The following is a 20,913-nucleotide window of genomic DNA, read 5'->3' on the forward strand; positions in this document are numbered from 1 at the left end:
TGCTCTAGCTCCAGCCCTTACATACACCTTCCAGTTAGTACAAAGAATAAAGAGAAGAAAGACACACCTTCTTGCCTTAAAGACACTTTTTGGGAATCACACATGACTTCTGCTTACATCTCATTGGTTAGATCTTTGTTTTGGCTCAAAGGAATCTGGGAAATGTAGTCTTTATTTCAAGTGGCCATATGTCTAATTAAAAGGAGAAACATCTGTAACAAAAATTAATTAATTAATTAAAAGAATAAATAAATAAAGTAAAAATGGAACTGCCATTTGACCCAGTGATCCCACTTCTAGGAATATATCCCAAGAAGCCTGAAACACCAATCAGAAAGAACATATGTACTCCTCTGTTCATAGCAGCACTATTTACAATAGCTAAGATCTGGAAATAGCCCAAATATCCATCAGTGGACGAATGGATAAAAAAGCTGTGGTACATATATACAATGGAGTACTATGCAGCTGTAAAAAACAAAGATCTCTTACCCTTTGAGACAACATGGAGGGACCTGGAGAATATTATGCTAAGTGAAATAAGCCAGTCGGAGAAAGACAAGTATCACATGATCTCACTTATTTGTGGAATATACTGAACAAAATAAGGTGGTGAACAAAATAGACCCAGAGACATAGAAGAAAGGTTCAGACTGACAAACTTCAGAGGAAGAGGGGAGCAGGGAGATAAACCGAAGAACTTATGCATATAAACATAACCAATGGACATAGACAACAATGATGGGGGTGGGGGAGGTGGACAGGAGGAGGGTGTCAATGGGGTGAGGGAGGAGAAACATCTGTAACAAAAATAAATTAATTAAATTTTTAAAAAGATCTAAAAAATAAAAGTCATTCCGTGGCACAGTTGTAGACTTCTTCAATCTGACCCACGTTTGCTATGGTGATGCTTACATTTGAGGTGGTTAATGAATATATATGACTGCCTCACATCTATTAAGAGCAAAACTGGAGAAAATGTGGAAAAGTTAGTAAGATCATCACAAAGTGAATAAGAGTAAAGTATAATTTTCAAATGAGTATATAATCACTTTGGATTTCTGACCAGCTGGGTGTGGGAATCACCTTTGGAATGTTATGTCCTCATGAGGGGAGCAGTGCCCACAGAATATTCTTTTCCCTAAAAAATGTCAGACGTGTCCTCTGTTCTTCCTTCACACCCCCACCATCAGGATCAATGTACCATTCCTAGGCTGACCTTCAACCCTACCCCATGATGTATCCCCCTGATTTCCCAGCCCCTAGAATCTACCCTCACCCCCTTTACTTTGTGCATAGATTACTCCTTCTGATCAGTTCACTCCTCTGCTCAGAAACCTCCAGGGCTCCACACACTATTCCCACCAAGTAAAACCACCCACTGTTTCCTTAACTCACCCCGGGCCGTGGCTTCTCTGGGCTTCTGCACAGGCTGCCATCACTGGCATGCCTTAGCAAGTTTCCACTGGCCCTGAAGAGATGAGCAAGTCCTGGCTAGCCAGAGGAGGGGGAGAGACACGTGGAGGTGAGCCACCAGCACCCCACAGCCGGAGAAGCAGAACCACCACACTGCCTCTGTGCAGGGCGGAGCTGGCCCTGGTAGGTCTATGGGAATAAATGCCCATTGTTGTGTGCCTCTGTGACTTTATACCTATTTATTATGTAATATCTTTGCAGCAAGAGCTAACCTATCCACCTAAACAGATATACTCTTCCCACAGTGGTTCAGACAAGAGAGTTGATTTCTCTCTCGTAGGGAGGTTGAGGCTGGTGGGCTGGAGCAGTCTGCGGTCCTGCGCCCTCCCAGCGGCAGAGCGGAGACAACCCCGGGGGGTCAGAGGGAGTGGAAATTCAGCCCCGGCTCCCAGCCCAGGACTGCGAGGAATATGAGGAGAAGCACCGATCTCTAGCTAGCCCAGCCAGAGGAAATAGCTTTCTGTGTCCCCGCAGAGAGCAAGGATGTGTGCCAGCTGTCTTGTGTTTTAGTTTTCACTTTGCCTTTTGAAGAATTTCAAATATAAACTGTGTTACTCAGGGTTCTCCAGAGAAACAGAACCAATAGGTCCTGTGTACAGATACACAGAGGAGATTCATTATAAGGGATTGGCTCACCCAATTACGGAAACTGAGAAGTCCCACGGTCTGCAGTCCGCAGGCTGGGGAACCAGGAAAGCTGACGGCTGAGCTCCAGTCCAAACCCGGAGGCCCTAGGACCAGGGAGCAACGGTCTAAGTCCCAGTGCGAGTGTGAAGGCCTAGGACAGGAGCACCATGTCCAAAGGCAGAGATGCATGTCCCAGTTCAAGCAGAGAGAGTGAATTCACCCTTTCTCCACCTTTTTGTTCTATTCAGGCCCTCCGTGGATTGGATGATACCCACCCACAGGGGTGAGGTGATCTTTGCTCAGTCTACCCATTCATTTGCTCATCTCTTCCAGAAACATCCTCACAGACACACCCAGGAATAACGTTTTGCCAGTTCTCTGGGCATTCCTTAGCCCAGTCAAGTTGACACATAAAACTAACCATCACATAAACAAAAGTAAAGAGAATAGTATAATGAACCCTCCTGTATCCTTCATATAAAGCCAACAATGATCAATTCAATGCCAATTTGGTATCACCTATACCCCTCCCCCTGGAATAGATAGGAACCTTCCAGGCATCATTTAATATCGTCTGTAAAGCATCTGCAAATACTGTGTAAACACAACCACAGTACCATCATCCCATCTATAAAAACCAACATTTCCTTAACATCATTAATATCTAGTCAGTGTCTTCATTTCCTCAATTATTTTTTAAAATGTTTTTATTGATTTTTTTTTTTAGAGAGAGAGAGGAAGGGAGAAGGAGCGAGCGATAGAAACATTGATGAAAGAAAACACTGAATGGCCGCCTCCTGCATGCCCCCACTGGGGACCCAGCCTACAACCTGTTCAAGTGCCCTGACCGGGAATCGAACTGGCGACCCCTTGGTGTATGGGTTGATGCTCAACCACTGAGCCACACTGGCTGGGCTCCAATAGAATCTTTTAATGTATTTCTCCATTTCCTGTGCTTTCTCTCAATTGGGAATTTAATCTGAAGGGTTGATTAGGTTCAGGTTCCATTTTCCAGAAAGATTACCTCATAGGTGCAGGTCCATTCTTCTATCAGGAGGCAAGTCATGTCCCAGTGTCTCTCTTTTGGTGATAGTAATAGCTGTTGATGGCTATTGCCTAGAACTATTATTTCATTACAATGATATTTTCATTATATTGTTTTTTCTTCATTTACTAGTCAATAGTTCTCTAAAGACAAACTTCCCCTCACCAAATATTTCATTATCCTGAAATGAAGTCTTAGAAGGAAAGGCAAGATACATGCTTGATTCTTTCTACTTACCAGTTGTTTGTTTTTAAATGATCCGTTAGCATCCTCTTAACCGGCTCTGTTTTCTCAGAAAGCCATCCTACACCTTCCTGCTTCCACCCTTTCCCAGGACACAGTCCCAGGACCCCACCTCACTGCCTGGGGGTCTGGGATCTTCAGCATTTAACCTGGGCAGCCAGGTGCTCAGACACTTCTTCTATTACAGTGGAGAAGGATCGTGGGCGGGTTCCTCTTCATTTCCTGTTAGACCATTGAGTGCTGAGGCAGTTCCTGGCACCCAGGGCTCTGCTCAGTGAGTGCGCTGACCACTCGAATAACCGGTCCAGTCCTCACTGCTCCTGTGCATTGCACACCCCCAATTTCCAGTTCAGCACAGGGTACTGAACTCCCTCCTACAGCCTCACTCAACCCAAGCTGCTGCTTCTCCCTGTTCCTTCCCGCTCCTTCTTCTCCTCCTTCTTTCCTCCTCCCTTCCGTCCTCCCTCCCTCCCCCCCTTCTCTTTCCCTCCCCTTTTCCCCTTTTCCAAATTCTCCTACATTTACTTCTGGGCCTTTGTTCATATTTTGCTTCCTTGACTCAATGTCTCTCCATTTTCCCAGCCTGTTAGAAATGGACCCACCTTTTAGGGTTCACTCCTACTGTGTCACTTCTGTCTGACTCCCCATTATCCTTGGTCATGGGAAGCCCCTCTTGAACCCCTCTTCATTTCCTTGTGGTTATGCCTTGCCTCCTGAGTGACTGTGGACCGTGCCTCTTCTGCAACAGGCTGCATCTAGACGCCCCCCCCTCCCCCCGCCATATTTAGCAAAGGGCTGTTGTGACACCATTCACAGGGGTGCACTGATTGAAGCACAGCTGTTTTGCACAGATGTTGAAAGCTGTATCTACCTGATGCCAATACAACCCGGAGAAGAGCAAGAATTCTGTCCTCAGTCTTGGGAAATGTTTGATGTCTACATGACTTGGGTGGTAGATTTACTTTCATTCATTGATTAAAAGGTAACGGTGGTCTTACTCTAGATCTGATGTTGGGCTCCAAAGAAGTTTTTGAAACAAATGCTTCTGGGCTCCAAAACAGGATGCTCTAGAGAACCCTGATGCAGGTGGTCAGAGTGGAGACAGAGAATGAGGCATCAGAGTGTGGGTCATGGTTCATGGTGCCAGTGCTATTTCTACCTTAAAGGGTCACGTTTCCCATTTTGGATCAAGAATTATAGGTTGACCTTCACCTTCCATTTTTTAATATTTCTTCCTGAGTCTTACATGCTAAGCCTGCAAACATGCTCTAGGTATCGTTTTAGGAAGGGGCAGAAAGAACATACAAAGAAAAAACCCTGATGAATGGAGTATTCCCTCGAATCTTTCTGTTCTCAAGAATATGCTTTACTGTACTTCTGTGGACTTTAACTAATGGGAGGGGGAGTAGAAAACAGTCATCTCAGCAAGATGGGAGACAATGGAAAGTAGGAGCAATATTAGGCTGTGTGCTGGGAAATATGGATTCTAGGCCTAACTCAACCAAGGACAGTTGTGACCTTGTTGATAACCCCATTTCTGAGCCTCAGTCCCCTCATTTGTTAAATAAGGGATGGGCAAGATAATAATCAAGTTTCATTCTTGGAGATACCACTGTATTTATGTTTCTAGAATTCTTTGTATTATTTACAGACTCCATAGCTATATTCTCATTTGATCCAAACCGTTAAGAGGTTTGACAGGGATTAGTATTATCCCATTTAGACAGATCAGTGCATTGAGGCTGACGAGTGGTAGGTGTTTACCACAAATGTCCTTAAAAGTGAGAATTCTCTTCCTTATCCACAATAATTCCTTCCTAGCGGGAAGCGTGTGCCTGCGTGTAAATGTCGGTATATGGGTGAGTGTGGGCATCTGTCATGTGAATATGAAGGCTACAGTCAGTAGGTGGGTTTCCCTAGGTTTACAGTGCTGATCTGTTCCTTGATCACTGCTTTTGTCTGATGGATGTTTCTATGTTATGGTATAATTTACACTAAATGTAATAAAATAACTAGGCAATCGTGAGCAGTAACAAGAGGGCAAGAAGTGGAAAGGAGAAATGAACAAGTAAAGAGGGAAGAACGAAGAGCTGAACAGCCAGGCATTATTCTATGTACTCTACAAATATTAACTTACTTGGTCCTCATATTAATCCTGTGAGGAAGGTGGCTACAATCATGCCCATTTTACAAACATTGAAACCAAGACCTAGAGAAGTTGGATAAGTTGTCCAAACTAGTAAGTGGCAGAGCAAGAATGTCAAGCCAGGTAGTTTGATTTCAGAGTGTGTACCCTGGGCACTCTGCAGTCAAGGTCAAGTTGGGTAGTCATAAGCCTTTGTGAGCTGTTCTTTAAGTAAGATTGAAAGAAAGAACAAATAAGCCAACAAACAAAGAACAATACGCACCCAAAGCTAGCAAGGCTGCGGAGGAATCAGCACACTACATACTGCTGGTAGCACTGATGAGCTTAATCTTTTTATAAGCAATATGTGGTAAGAGCCATGAAGGTTTCCATGCTTGTCAATTTAAGAATACCAATCCTAGAAGTTGATTCTCAGCTTGTAGTTTAACAAAAGCAATAAGCCATGGGCATGAGAAAGTTCATTGTACAATCTGCAGTAATGGAAAACTGGGAGCAAATTAAGTGTCTAAGAATAGACTATAATTAAGTAATTTCACAGTACCACTCACTTGTTGGAATACTATGAAAACATTTAAAATGAAAATTACAAAGGTAATTATATAGAAGGACAGGGAAATTTCTGGTAAAATTTTAAGTTTAAAAATCGGGATAAAAGATTATGATGATGAATCTGGATATATATATATATATATATATATATATATATCTCCTAAAATAGAACAGGAAAAAATTCTAGTATTCAGGTACTTGTTCAGTCTTCATTTTTAAGATTTTTATTAGTGGTGACATTGTGTTTTATTTGACAGATAATGGAAAAGGAAAGAATTGGTGGCGGGATTCGGTTGAAATGATCTAGAGTGAGGCTTGGGACTGTTGGGAGGTCTCCCCTGGCTGTCTTCATTCCTGAGTTCTCTGGGGACAGCTGGGGGTGGTTAGAGTAGGGAAGAGGATCTATGTGAGAGGAAGATGTACACTGAGATCCTGCCCTGCTGTCACCACTGGGAATGTGCTGTCACCCATCTCTGCACCTGGCAGGCATTCTGGTGATTGCATTCACATTTTAGCAGCGCTGTCTGTGCTGCAAGGGTTGGGGTCTCAGGAGGATCTGCTTCACCATCCTTCACGCCAACACACGCACAGCATGTGTTCAGTGAATGGTCCTCCTCCTTATCTCTGAAAGGGGGCAGATTGGGTCGAATTAGATTTCTTCCATTTTGTGATTTTACCATCTAGTTTTTACAAGATTCATTAAATAAAGGAGCCACTGGGTTTTGAAGACAAGTCCCAAAGCAGGAAATGGGCTCTGTCTTTCCCCTGTGGATCCCCCCATCGCCAAGCATACCTTGGTGTGAACTGCAAGCCTGATCCGAGGGTCATGCTGGGAGTTTTCTTAGCAGGTGGGCTGAGTACACGGAAGTCTTAGCAGTCCACTTGACCACAGGGATGCAGGGTGAGAGTTTTTTGCTGTCTTGCTTGTACTTGGAAGGCCAGCCACAGGCCACACATGACAGCATGGCTGTGCCTCCACATGTGAATCTGAAGAACCTCGTTGTCCTGATGTCATGTTTGTACCTGCCCACTGTGGAAGTGGGCGTGTCTGTGCACATGGCTGGCTGTGTCTGTCAGAGTGGGGCAAATGTTGCCTACATGATTGGGTTTTCTGGGTGAGCGTGTTTCCGTATAGCATGTGTGCACATATCTCAGGGGATGAGTGGCTTTCAATTCAACAAATGATTATTGCCAGCTCTGTGCGACAGGCAGGGTGTGTACATATCTGCATTGTGTACATATCTGCATTGTGTGTCCCCTCTGTGTGTCTTTGGGAATGTGTTGTGTTCTTGGCGCGCACGCTTCCTGCGTTCACAAGGCTTTTGGTGCGAGCATGACTGTGTGGCAGTGCCTGGATTCTGTGTGCGGCTGCTGGCTCGCTTTCCAGCTTAACTCGTGCCCGCAGTCAGGCTTGGCACGTGCGCCAGCCTCCACATGCAAGTCCCAGAGTGACCCATGTACAGTGTGCAAGGACCTCCGGGTCGTGTGCATTTGGTGCGCTCGTGCTTGTCTCTTCGCACGCACGAACGCACCTCCACATGTCTGAGTGCACGTCCCTCTTGGTGTGTGCAGGTTGCGTGTGCACGCCGCTCGATTCTGTGTGCAGGACGCTTCACGCGCGCGTGCTCCGACCTGCGGGCGACCAGGGATCAGCGCTGTGCTTCACGCGTCCCGCGGGGCTGACCCCCACCCCATCCCTTCGCGCTGGGCCGCGGGGCACCGCGATTGGCCGCCCGCTCCCTCTCAGCCGTCACCCCTCCCTCCCCCCGCCACCCGCGCGCCCGCGGTCCCCGCTGTCCCCCGCGGTTCCGGCGAGGCCGCGCCGCGCTGCGCTCCGCTCCCATTGGCTGCGCGCGCCTTTGTGTGGCGGCAGCTGCGGCCCCAGCGCCTTTGAATGTCGAGAGGGGCCGGGAAGGGAGCCTTTCCATGGGCCATCTGTCTCCCCGCCAGCCGCCGCCCCACCGCCGCCCGCGCCCCGCGCTCCGCCTCCCGCCCCGGCGGCTCCCGCAGCCCCGCCGCCGCCCGCGCCCGCGCCCCGGAGCCGCGCCACAAAGGGCCCGCGCGCAGCCGCCGCCGCCGCCGCCGCCGCCGCGCGAGGAGCCAGGATGGTCCTGGTCCACGTCGGCTATCTCGTGCTTCCAGTGTTTGGCTCTGTGCGAAACAGAGGTATCGCTTTTTCCTTTCGGGGTCCGCTTCGGAGCGTGGATCGCCGCAGGCACCGGGGCGGGGGCGGGCAGCGGGGGCGGCGGGGGGCTCAGGACACACCCGCGGGGACGCAGGGCTAGCGGTGGCTTCTCCCCTCTCCCTCTTCGGGGGACCCCCGAGTGTGGGGGCGGCCGTCCTCGTGGGAGCTTTTGTAGTGAAGTTAGGGTTTGGCGAATTTGAGTCCCTCCCTCCCCAGCCCCATTTTTAATTCTTTGCGGCGGACGCAATTCCCCGAAGTCACACAGCCCCTTCCCCTAATTCCTAGCCCTGTATGATCGAAAGACGGAGATACATGACTGTGTGCGCGCACGCGTGCGTGTGTTTGTGTGTGTGGAAACATACTTGGTTTTCTGTGATTTGCTTTTTTTGAGGTACATGTGTGTTTTGTGTTATTTGTGTTTGTATTTCATTTTCTGGCCATTAATACCGATGGCTGGGTATCTGGGATCTGGTATCGGTCCCATCCCATGCCCCAGCCCCCACCTTCTCTTGGGCACTGCACGATTTCCCGTCCCATCCTTTTCTCCCTTTAACCCTTTCTGTGTGTCGCCCTTGTGCTATCTTCCTCACCCCCCCCCCCCATTGTCTTTGTATGACAGTTGGATTCCTGGGTTCAAAATGCTTGGGTGTGTGTGTATGTGAATGTGTGCAAGAGTGTGCGCGCCTCGGAGAGCCAGGCATGCACTGCTGTGCACCCCTGGGCCCAGCCAGAGCCGGTGCCCGGCCCTTGGGTGTTGCTGTGTGTGAGGATGAGGTGGTAAGCTGCCCCACGCCAGGCCGCTGCCCGGGGCAGGCGTTGACCAAGCAGCAGGCCGGCGCCGGCTTTGTTTTTAACTGTGATATATGGGGTGTGTTTGCACGGTCCCCTTCCCCACGTCCCTTTCCCTCACGTTCTGCCACAATAGCTTGATACCCCCTCCCCCCATTTCTTCCATTTTCTTTTAATCAAAAAGTCCCACCTCCCAAAGCAAATCCGAGATGCATTTAGATTCATTTTTTTATTCTTTTTTGTATTCTGCTTCTGGACTCACATTTCTCTTCTTGGAAATGTTTCTTCTATCCTCTCCCACTCCACGTCTGCTTAAATCCCTGCTGGCTAAGGCCCTCTCCCTCCCCCTCCCTCACGCACAGAATGGTGTCTTCCCCTTGCTACCAGGGCTGCTCCTCCAAGACCGAGTGGGGTGGGGGTCGGGTCGAGGGGCCAGCGCTTTAGTGCGCCCCAGGGGCCCGATTGGGCGAGAGAATGAAAGCCCAGCCCTCTTTCTTCCAGCCCAGCTGTCCCCAACCCCGCACCTTTCCCCAGAACCAAAAAGGCAAGGTTGACCCTCTTAGGCCTGTTTGAACCGCAATTTTTTTTGTGTGATGATAGAATGATGACATTCTGCATTTATCAAATCTTTTTTTTTCTTCATTGTGTAGCTCAGTGAATGGTCAACTCGCTGCTGTGTGCGCTGTGACCCTCTGCCTCCGCATTTAGCTGTATTGTGACACCCCTCTTAACCATCTCCTGTCTCCATCTGAGGAAGGCATTGCTATTTAAGCGGCAGTATCCCCTATCTCAGGCCAGCCTAGCACTGGGGGGCGGTGGTGGAGTGGGTGTGTGAGCAATAGAATTGGGGGACTGGATGAGGTCTCCCTCGAAATGCCAGTCCCCCTCCCTCAAATCACAATTATGTCTTGTTACTTGGCATTTCCTCTTAAAACGGGTGTGGAACATTACACTAGGCAGAAATTCAAAAATGATTAAGAAGGATGTTGAGCCTGAAAGTATAATTATCTTGATTAAATCATTATCATCCTCATTAATACCACTGATCTCTAAATACCATTGCAGGATGCCGAGTCCATTTTTTGAAATTCAAATTGCTCAGCTGCCTTTAAATTTTATTTTTAATACCCCTTGCTTCGGACCCCCCCCCCCCCAATTCAACGACAACAAAATTCTGCCCTTTGGGTCAAAGTTTACTTTCATGGCAAACATGCCCACAGGAAATTCAAGGTCTGAGGGTGACTGGGCTGTGGGTAAAATCTAGCACAATGTGATAAGAATTCATGACCTTCTGATAGAGGATACTAATGCTTAACCCAACAAGGTCCTAAACCACAATCTTCTTGTAAAACTATTAGATAGCCTGCAAGCTTAAATCTGTTCTTTTTTAGTTTCCATTGTAGTAATATAGGATATAGGCCATTTCAGAATAGATGTAGAGAAATAACCATTTTTGTATCTTCATCTTGTTTAGCCGAGTACATTGCACTGTAAATCCCTGTTAAGTGGATTCCTTTTGCCTTGGCTTGGAGGCCATAGCACCCATTTCCCACTTATGTGGGTGGCCATCAGCTAGCTCTCTGGCAGCACCCAGGCATAAGTGAACAGATCACATTTAGTCGGAGGCAAAAGATAACAAATATATATCTGTGAAAAAAATCTTTGATGAAATGACAGTTGTGCTACTCCCTAGCCTCTGAAAATTTGGTGCAGCAAGGTCTCTGGCTTAAGGGGGAGCCATGGCCCAGGGTGTCTTAATTGTTTAAGTGTACAATGTCAAGAGCATCTTTGGACATCTGCCCTGGCCCTCAGAGCTGCCCCTTTAACAGCCGGCTCCCTTCTTCAGCCTCACCAGCCAGACCTGCTTGAAACAAAACAGAGCAATAATGAAAGAAGAAGGCCCCTATTCCAGGGCCCTTCCAAAATAAAGTCACAAGTGGCCTCCCCAGATTGCCATGTGGCAATCGGAAAGGAAAGAGGGTTGGGGAGAAGAAAAAAGAATCCCCAGCAAAATGGTTTTCCATTAAACAGGGATAGCGTGTTCTGCTGTGCTGAATTACTTCCTGTTCTTATTTTGTGGGTAATTTTTTTCTGTATCAAATATCCTTTTGGTTGTGTATCTTTTTCACCTTTTCTTGTACTAAAACTAAAGCATGATCTGTATTTTTTTACATCCCCCAGTTGACAATGTACAGCGCTCGGTTAGAGATGTTACCCTGCTGAACCGTACTGTGGTCGTGTAGCCCGGGCCATCTGCTCATTGTACGCTGCTTTGTTCTGTTGCCCTTCGAAGCATGGTGGGCCCAGCCTTTTTTTTTTCTTTTTTCTTTTTTTTTCCTTTTTTTGTATCGTGTGCATGACAACATTGTTACACACAGAATCCACTAATACTAATATACAATCTCTCAATAAAGAACTAGTTTCCTATATTAACCTAGTGTGCTTTTTCTCTTGCTGTTTCCCCATTTATTGTCGTATCCTGCTGTTTAGATATCCCCCTTGCTTTTCTATCCCCACCCTCACCCACCCACCACTCCCACCTCCCATTGTAAGATTCGAGTGAATGCCTTTCTTTTTTTTTTTTTTTCCTTCTTTCTTTTGTTTTGTGGTACAGATATGGTGACCTTAATCTCATCTAGTCCACATCTTTTTACAATAGACCTCTGAGGTGATGGGAGGGGTCAGTGGTCCTGTCACACCCAAACAGCTCAACTGCCTAGAGAGAACCCCTATCTTTGGCCACCTGTGTAGCTAGTAGCGTCCACATTTCATGTTGGTTTCCAAGTCACTGTCACTGGGTTTGTAATGCTGGTGAAGAGAAGGGGATACAACACTTAAGTTGAGAAAAGGGATACTGTTCTTAACTAGCAATCTTGTAGCATTTCAGACTCGCTTGAAAAACTCATTTTTAGTTGTGTTTTAACTTTTCCTTTTACTGTCTCATTGATTTACTGTCCTTTTAAATCATGTTGGGGCGGGGTAGGGGGGATGACATGTTACATGTAATTGAAACCATGATCTGGAATTTTAAAAGTACCCTCTTCTATGTGCATATTTACATTCTTGGGACCGGCAACGTAAGGTTTGCATTGAGATCCTGCATAAGGAAGATGTTTGAAACAGAAACTAATTCAGACCACCCCTGCATTCAACCCAGGGCCAGCAGCCTGACCTGCTAGCATAGGAATAAGAGGGTCTGTGCCCTCTGCAGGCTGGGAGCCAGTTAAAGCTGATTATAGCCTAGTCCCTGACAGCTGCCTCATCTGTGGCCCTAGTGCCTTTCTTGAGAAAGAAAGCCAGATCTTTTGGCATTGTGTGTATGTGTGTGTGTTGGGGAAGGGGTAGGGGGAATCAAGAGGGAAGCCAGGACCTACCTGGAAATTGAATTGGAAGAAGAGTCCTTAAAATGTATCTTTATCGGTAATTACATTTGAGAAGCCAGTGGAGAGATATTTTTTCCCCAGAGTGGAACCCAAATTCAAGCATTTGTCAATTATACCTATTCAATTTCAGCCCAGAACAAGCCTTGCTAAATGAGGCGTTTTAGACACCGAGGAAATCAGTTGATTAAAGAAATTCACGGTTCCTTCAAAGGGTCATCATTCTGGAGGCGCTTTTCCTTGGGCTGACATGCCTCCTCCTCTCCCCTCTGGGCCGGGTCTCAGGGTTGCCTCTGCCCTTCTGCCAGGTTCCTTCCTGGGCAGGCGCACCCCTGCCTGACCACAGTGCTTCCTTGCTGTCTTTGTGGCTTGGTGCGACTCTCCTCTCCCCCCACGGCTGCCCTTGCGGCTCCAGCCCTTTGTTCTCGTGCTCTCCCCAGCCGGGTGGGAAAGCTGAGCTGATTTACTGTGACACAGGGACACACATGGAAGTCCTGGTGGAGCTCATGCTGTCGTTATACAAGAAGAGAGATGCAGAGCTTCCAGGATCTTTCTTTCTCCTCCTCCTCTTTCTTTGCGTGAAACTTTTAATTTTGTGCCTAGTTTAAGAAATAAAATAAACCACCCCCAACCCAAACTTAACAATAATAAAACTACTCCAAATTGGGTAGTAGGACCTGCATTTTTGTCCTAGGGAACCGAGCTCATTAGAGCAGTATTAACCAACGCCAAGATTTTCTTTTTCTAAATTAGCGTGAGGTGTGTCAGAATTGCGGGATCAATACAATTCGAGATGGTTTAGTAACCTAGTAATAATATAGAAAATCATTGGGTTAATGGGAAGTCATGTTTTAGCATCTTATCAAATGCATGCTGTATTTTCACCCAGATTGTCAGAATAAACACTTTCATATGAAGGAGGCTGTTCCCCTGACTGGATGATCCCATCATCACAAAGCCATTGTACGTTACATCTACTCTCTCAACCATCTGACATAGATCTGTGTTAAGAACTTTTGACTCCGGGATTTTGGAAAAGCCATCTGTTATGTAGATCTGATGCCTCAGACTTTGTAATAAGATGGAACACAGCTCTTGTTCACAGCCTCCCCTTCTGAACCAGAGCACTTCTCTCTTGAAACTAGCATCAGATAAGGCCCACTTACCAATGAGTTGTTTTAAATAATAGTTTCCCACAAACCAGCAGATACTGGTTATGGCATTCAAGGTTAGGGGGAAAGGCCACCGAGAGTCTCAATGCCCTAATATGCAGACGACAGAGCCTCGGCCACTTGTCTTACTTTTGCATTTGCCTCACCTCTTGTCCCCTGACCCCCCACCCCCCACCCCAGCGTCTTTCCCATCTTTAAGCAAGCAGGCTGCAGTGTCCCATTGGAAAACGGAACGGTTTTCTGGGCTAGGGAAGCAACAGCTCCATGCGGGGTCCAGGTGCAGTGTGGGGCCCCTTCCTGGACAGGAGACGCAGGCCCCCGACTCTGATTCGGGGAGTAACTGTGATCCCTCTGTCCTACTCGACCACTGATGCACAAATGTGTGAGGCCCTTGTGCCTTAGTTTTTCTATGGATTTAAATAGCTTTTTAAAAATTCCTGGCTTAGCCCTGGCCGGTTTGGCTCAGCAGTAGAGCGTCGGCCTGCGGACCAATGAGTTGCGGGTTCAGTTCCTGCCAAGGGCACGTGCCTCGGTTGCGGTTCATCCCTGGCCCTGTTCGGGGTCGAGTGGGAGGCAACCAGTCGATGAGTTCCTCTCACGTCCATGTTTCTCTATCTTTCCCTTTCTCCCTCTATCTCCCTCCCACTCAATCTGCAGATAAATGGAGAAGTATCCTGGGGTGAGGATTAAAAAAAACTCCTGGCTTAACATAGTATGAATGTGAATTAGTATTTATTAGTTTCCGATACGGTTTAGCCACAGATGAACCAATATATTTCTAGGACAATTGGGAGGGAGGGCAGCTAGTGAGGAAGGCTTATCTTAGAGAGACCGTTTTTTTAGATGACTTAAGAACTAAAAGCACACATTCACAACCCCACATCTGAAGCACTCCCATTGCCCATACCTTCATGTATTCAGTCATTCATTCATTCACTCGTTTGTTCATTTAGCTAATGAGTGTTTATTGAATACGTTCTTGGGGCCAAGCAAAGGGCGATAGAAAAACCATGTAGGACCTGGGTGCCTGCCCTCCTGAGGCTCATGCTGAGGCTGGGAGATGAATGCTCAGAAAACCAGATGCTAACACGTCCTGTGCCTAAGATGCTCTGTGACATTCTGACTGGTGAGGTGGAAAGAACTTGGAGCAATTCAGAGGTTGAATAGTAGCCCAGGCTTGACCTGGAAGGGTGAACTTAGGCCACTGTTCTGAGCATCACCTGAACAGTGACTCTCATAATACCTACCTGATAGGGTTTGCAGACTATTCAAAGGCCCCTGACACACAGTAGGTGCCTAGGGTGTGCTAGGTGGCTGTCCCCCACTCCCCACACTGTAGGAGTTTACTAGCCTCAGGGATCAAATAAAGTCAGAGATGACCTTGCTGAGGAGGTGGGGTTGAGGTGTGCCTCAGAGCGGTGTGTATACAGGAGGGAGGAGCTCCAGGTGGGGGTGGGGAGGAGTGAGATCTTGGCCAAGGCCAGTGGCTCTGGTTTGGCAAGAACAGAAAGTACATAGGAGGAGGGAGGTAGTGTGTATGTGTGTGTCCAGGCCTGTGGCATCACAGCTATAGGAGGCATCAGGACCATTGGCCTGTCTTTGAATGGTTCTTTCTGGAGCACAACGCCAGGAATTAAGCAGCAGGAGGTCGAGAGAATGGGGGAAAGTCTGGCAGAGATGCTGAAGCCAGGTTCTGAAGGCCTCTGGAACTCCAGCAGAGTCTGGACTTGCTCTGTCAGCCACTGGAAGCGCTCTGGGAAAGGTTCTGATTCAACAGCTCATTCTGGCCAGCTGATGACACAGGGGTGACCCTAGGGGCTGGGGCCAGGGAGGAGGCCATGTCAGGCTTCCAGGGGTGACAGAGCCCAAACCATGGGTATGAGAGATTGGCACGAGGGGCCTTACTGATGAAGGAAGCAGACTGAGTAAGCACAAGCCTTTCCATGTTTGTTGGGTTATTTTCACAAGCATCACTTATAATGACTGCATAATATTCCACTTGGTGGTTCTGCACTCAGGCTCGGTGGCTTCTGAGGTGCTCAGATGGCCCTGGGTTACAGGTCCACTCCGTGCTGGTCTGCCTACCACCTCCCTTGGGCTGTTTGGGAGGAGGTAGTTGGTAGAACGGGTCTGATGGCCCCCATGCCTCTCTGCCCACCGTCAGCCCCTTCCATCAACAGGCCCAGACAGGTGGAGGGGAGGGCAGATGAGAGAGTTTGGAGAAGGAAGAAGATTTGGATAAACCCTTCTGAGATCTGGGTTCTGGGCTTTTTGTTCTGTCACAGACTTCCACTGTGATCTCGAGCAAGTCAACTTCCTCCACTGATCTCAGTTTCCCCATCAGTGAAATGGTGTTCTCTCTGCCCAGGACTTGTCTGTCACCTGAAGTAGTACATATGAAACAAAGCGAGAAGCCAACCAAAGGCAACAGTAACAATAATGACTCATTATTTGCAGCGGTGGTCCTCAGACAGGCCACCCAGTACAGTGGGAACAGTCTGGTCTTCAAGTCCCGCTCTGCCAGTAACACGTGTGACATGTTGGCGAGCCTGGCTGCTCTGTGCCTGTACTTCCTATCTGCCAAGGGATATAATTGGCCTAATTGCCCCTTCCTGCTCTGAAAAGCTGTGATTTCCTCTCGATGAGAATAACTTACATTTCCATTCTTTTTGCCTTTTTCCTGGGCAGCAGCCGCTGGCTCTTTAGTGCCCACTGACAGGCACAGGCCCTTCTGCTGGCCAGTTGCTGTGCTGCGGGAGGGCAGGGGAGCGCGTTACCCCTGATGGCTTGTGCCAGGGCAGTGAGTACAGGCACCATGGGGGCTAAGCTTAGGGTGGGCTGCTTCCTGGCCCTGCTGCTCTTGCTTGGCCTCTGGGATATCACTGCTTCCTGCCGTGGCCCTTGGACGGTCTCTTGAGGTGTGCAGCGGGGACGCCAGCCCTCCAGGAAGTCACCCACGTGGTGGCTTGTCCCAAGGTGGTGGTGGCAGTGCAGCACGGGCCTGGGAGAGGAAGTAAGTGGTGGCTGCTGACTCAGCACCAGACTGCGGGTGGAGAGGGGTGGGCGGAGCTCTCAGAGGCGGGAGGAAGTGAGAATTCAGCCAGCACCTGTCTCCAGGAAGGGCAGGAAGCGTTCAGCAGCTGCTGCTGGAGCTGGGGCTGCGAGTGCATGGGGAGGGGCGGAGGCGCTCTCCAGACAACCCCCTCCCAGCCCAGGGCTTAGCTCTGGCTCCCCTCCCCCAGCTGCCCGGCCTCGCTGCCAGCCTTCCCTCCCGCCTAGGGTCCCACAGTGTGCCGGACCCCAGGACCACCCCACTTCTGGAACAATTGCTTTTGCTCCCAAACTCTGTGGGCAGTAATGGATTAACGTGCTCACCCCCACCCCAGGGCTGGAGATACTGGCTTCCTTAAGTCGAAGGGTGGCCCTCCTGGGGGGTCCTCAGCCTCGTGGCATTCCTGGGGCTGGGCTGGAGTGCACTGGGGGGAGGCTGCTGGGCCTGGCAGACCTGCCCCCCACCTGTGAGGCGTGGCCCCGCTGACCAGAGCTGGGAAATCTGCCTGAGGGAGGTGAGGCTGTGATGGGAAGGCCAGGCCCAGAGGCTGGTCCCCTTTCTCCTTGCCCAGCAGTGTGTACGTCCAACTCTGTGCCCAGGGAGAGGGACAAACCGAGCTGGACAGGGCCTGGATCGGCTGGCATTCACCAGAGCCCCCTTTGGACACCAGGGTGGGTAGGTCCCGGCCTTGGCCTCGCCTTAGGTGGAGGTCAGGCTGAAGAGGGCTCAGTGGGCTGTTCTGAGCTAAGCTGGGTCTGGCAGGCAGCCCCTGCCTGACTCTTTTGGCTGAGGAGATACTGAGGCTGCCCCAGGCAGGGGTGCCCGGGGGCCAGGCTGTCACAGCCCAGAGCCGTAGGGGAGCAATAGGCCACTGGAGGGAGCTTGGGCCCCACCAGGACCCAGGAATCCAGCTGTCTCCCCACCAAGAGGAATGGGATCATGGGAGAGGTGAGGGGAAGAGAGGCGGCGTGGGATGAAGGGAGCAACAACCAACCTGCCCTCACCTGGGCAGGTGAGCTGGGAGCGTAACGGAGAAGGTAGAGGAGAAGCCCAGGCATGACCCTAGGCTGGTGGTTTCCTATCCTGTCTCCATCCCGTCCTGAAGGGTTCCTGACCGGTGCACGCTTTCTGTGGGAGGGAGGTGGAGGAGACGCCGGCAGAGGATGGGAAGGTGGAGGAGGAAGTCAGAGACAGGCTCCGTGTCTCACTCCTCAGTGGATGCCACTCACCTGGGTGCTCGCTGGGTGCGTACCTGCAGAGTCTGGCCTCCGCCGGCCGTGGGTGTGTGGCCTGGCCTGTCCTCCGGAGCATCCAGGCTAGAGGGGAAACTGGACAGCGGTGCAGCAGACGTGAGCTTGAAGTCCCCCAGGGTAAACACAGCCTGGCTTCCTGTTTTACTGCTAAATTTGGGGAAAAGGAGATTTCATATTAAACTAAACAAGGAACTCTGATGTCACCAGTTGCAAATTTTGCATGAACTTTTGAGTGAAAACATAGAACTGGGATGACATATTTCAGTCCCAGCCACGCCTCTGCGGCTGGAGGGCTGGGGTCGGTTCACACTCCTGCAACCTTTGGGCACTTCTGGGGAGGAATCCCCGCCTGCTCCACTTCTGGGTGGCACAGTGACCCCTCTCACAGAACTAGAAACCCCAGTCCATCCAGTGGCCGGAGTCGCCAACCAAGCTTCCAAGAGCCCCGTCCGGATGGGGACTCTGAGGCCCGGTGCTCTTCCAGGGCCTTGAGCCAAGGTCAGTGGGAAGCAGTCCGAGTCCCAGCAGCCCCAGCGGGTGTGGTCAAGGGGTACTTTGTGGACAAGGCTGAAGACGACATGGGGTTTGCCTGGGCAGAGGGAAGGGGTGGGGTTTCAGTGTTGTGGCTGATCCTTGTGTGTTTGTAGTCTGCAGAGCCAGGGCCAGGACTGGGAGTGAGGTCCAGGGGACAGATGAACCCTATGAACAGGTGTACGAAGGAGGCCTTCCTGTGGGGGGTGCCCGGCGGGGTTGCCCCTGGTACTCTAAGACTCTCTCTCTCTCTTTTTTTAACTGTGGTAAAATACATTTAGCATAAAACTTGCCATTTAAAAAATATATTTTTTCCTTTATTGATTTTAGAGAGAGAGAGGAAGGGAGAGGGAGAGAGAGATAGAAACATCGATGAGAGAGAACACTGATTGGCTGCCTCCTGCATGCCCCCTACTGGGGATCAGGCCCACAACCTGGACATGTGCCCTGACTGGGAATTGAACTTGCAACCTCTTGGTGCATGGGTCAACAATGCTCAACCACTGAGCCACACCGGCCAGGTGATTTTAGCCATTTTTATAGTGTACAATTCAGTGGCATTTAAGTACATTCACAGTGTTGTGCCATCATTATCACTTTCTATTTCCAAAACATTCTCATCTCCCCAAACAGAAACTCGGGGCCCTTTGACTTTGAGGCCTGCTCCCCGACCAGGCTGCACTGCCCGGGGCGCCTCAAGGATGGTTGTGGGAGACTAAGTACTTGCAAGAAATGCACACATTTTGGCATCAGGCAGTCTTGGGTTCAACTCCTGGCCTTACCACCTACAAGCCAGGTGACTTTGGACCTCTCTGAACCTCAGTCTTTTCATCAGAAAACAATGGAAAGAACTGTTATTAATACGCGTCACAGGAGGAGAGGACGCAGGAGAGTTAGGATAGAGTACAAGGCACACACAATCCTGGGAAGTGCTTTGCAAAGTTTGGCCACCCCCAACTTGCCTTGCCCCCTCCGAACACATGCCCCTGTCTGTTTGGACCTAGGTCACTCCGAGGGGTCCTAAGGGAGTGCAGAGGGGACAGCTGGGAAACAGCCAGGGATGTTTTAGCTTCGTTGCATACAAAGTTACTGAGACTCTACTTTGGGCTGTGGGCAGACGAGGCGCCGACAGCTTAGCTGGGGAGACCCCCGAGCACCCCGTGAAGAATGCACAGACTGAGCTACAGGCAACGGTCACGCTGACCAGAAAGTGTGGCCCAGCCTGGAGGCAGCTGGCCAGGGATAGGGAGAGGTCACTGAGGCTGGGGGAAATTAGGAGGGCATCCCAGAGGAGGCACAACTGGAGTGGGGAGATCTGTAGATCAGGTCAGCCTGCCCCCTGCTCCCCCCTTTTTCCCCTGTAAGCCCATGTTCTCAGTCCTGTGGCTGTCACCTAGTCTGATTCTTCTCTTTCTGGAGCTTTGGTCCCTCTCATTTCATTGTCATCCCGCTACTTTTCAGTCCCTTCTTCCCTGCCACCTACCGTGACCCTGGCCACTTCCCCTGGAACTCTCTGTCTCCTCTCCCACCCCTCTGCCCAGCTGGACTGTCTGGGTGCTCCCATGGGTCCATGCTCTGTCCCGTGGGAGAGCTGTGCAGCGGGTGAGGCTGGCCAAGGGGTGTTATGTCTTCCCTCTGACATGGGCAACTTTCTTGGGGCATTGATTCTGCTTCCTCCAGATCGGGATACTCATTCTTACCTGCCAGGCTGCATGAGGACCAAGTGAGATGGTGAATGTAATGTGCCCACCATGACACCTGGCACCGAGTACAGGGCTACACCTTACTGTATGTGGCTCCCTACTAGGGAGTTTGTACATGCAGAATCCCCCACCTGCTCCTACAAGAAGCTTTGAATTTGGTAAGGGGAAGGAAAAAACTTCGTTGAGCCTCAGTGTTCTCATCTCTAAAATGGGAACAATCCTAATAACCCCAAATAGGGTTATAATGAGGCTCAGATTTGATCATGGATTTGTTCAGCTCATCTAAACGATGTGCACTGAGCATCTGCACTGGACCAGACACCGTGCCAGGCACTGGAGACCTGGGGATAATAATAACGACAACAGACGCTCCCGTCACACTTGCTCTGTGCTAGGTACTCTTCTAAGCGCCTTACCTGCCTTAAAGGTACTCAGTCTTGTGGGAAACAGACACAGGAACAGTCGGAAAGTGTGCTCCAGGGTGTGTCTGGATGTGCTCTCAGCCTGGGGAGAGCCATTCTGGGGAAGGAGGAGCCTGGAGGGGCTGCTGCTGAGCTGAGCCTGCAAGGATGTGTTGGGTTGCCTGGGTGTTGCAGGCAGGCAGCCTGCAGGGACACCAGGTGGGCTGAGAAGCAGAGTACTACAGAAGGGCTTGGGGAGGAGGCTGGTGTCCTGTGAGGGAGGGGACCTTGTCCCTCCCCACTGTCCGCGTAGTAGTGCTGCCCGTTGATCAGCGTTGCTGCTGGTTGATTGGCTTTTGTC

General features: G+C 49.8%; 1 protein-coding gene across 1 annotated transcript in view; it reads left to right on the forward strand.

The window, feature by feature from the left end:
* Window positions 1–8,191: 8,191 nt before the first annotated feature.
* The window catches only part of RNF165 (ring finger protein 165), an 88,561-nt gene continuing 75,839 nt past the window's right edge, over window positions 8,192–20,913 (forward strand). Inside the window, exon 1 of the mRNA XM_036245388.1 lies at window positions 8,192–8,252. Within this exon, the coding sequence (XP_036101281.1) occupies window positions 8,192–8,252 (61 nt within the window). The remainder of the gene's footprint in view (window positions 8,253–20,913) is intronic.

This window comes from Molossus molossus, unplaced genomic scaffold (assembly GCF_014108415.1).
Source record: "Molossus molossus isolate mMolMol1 unplaced genomic scaffold, mMolMol1.p scaffold_m16_p_6, whole genome shotgun sequence".
NCBI lineage: Eukaryota > Metazoa > Chordata > Mammalia > Chiroptera > Molossidae > Molossus > Molossus molossus.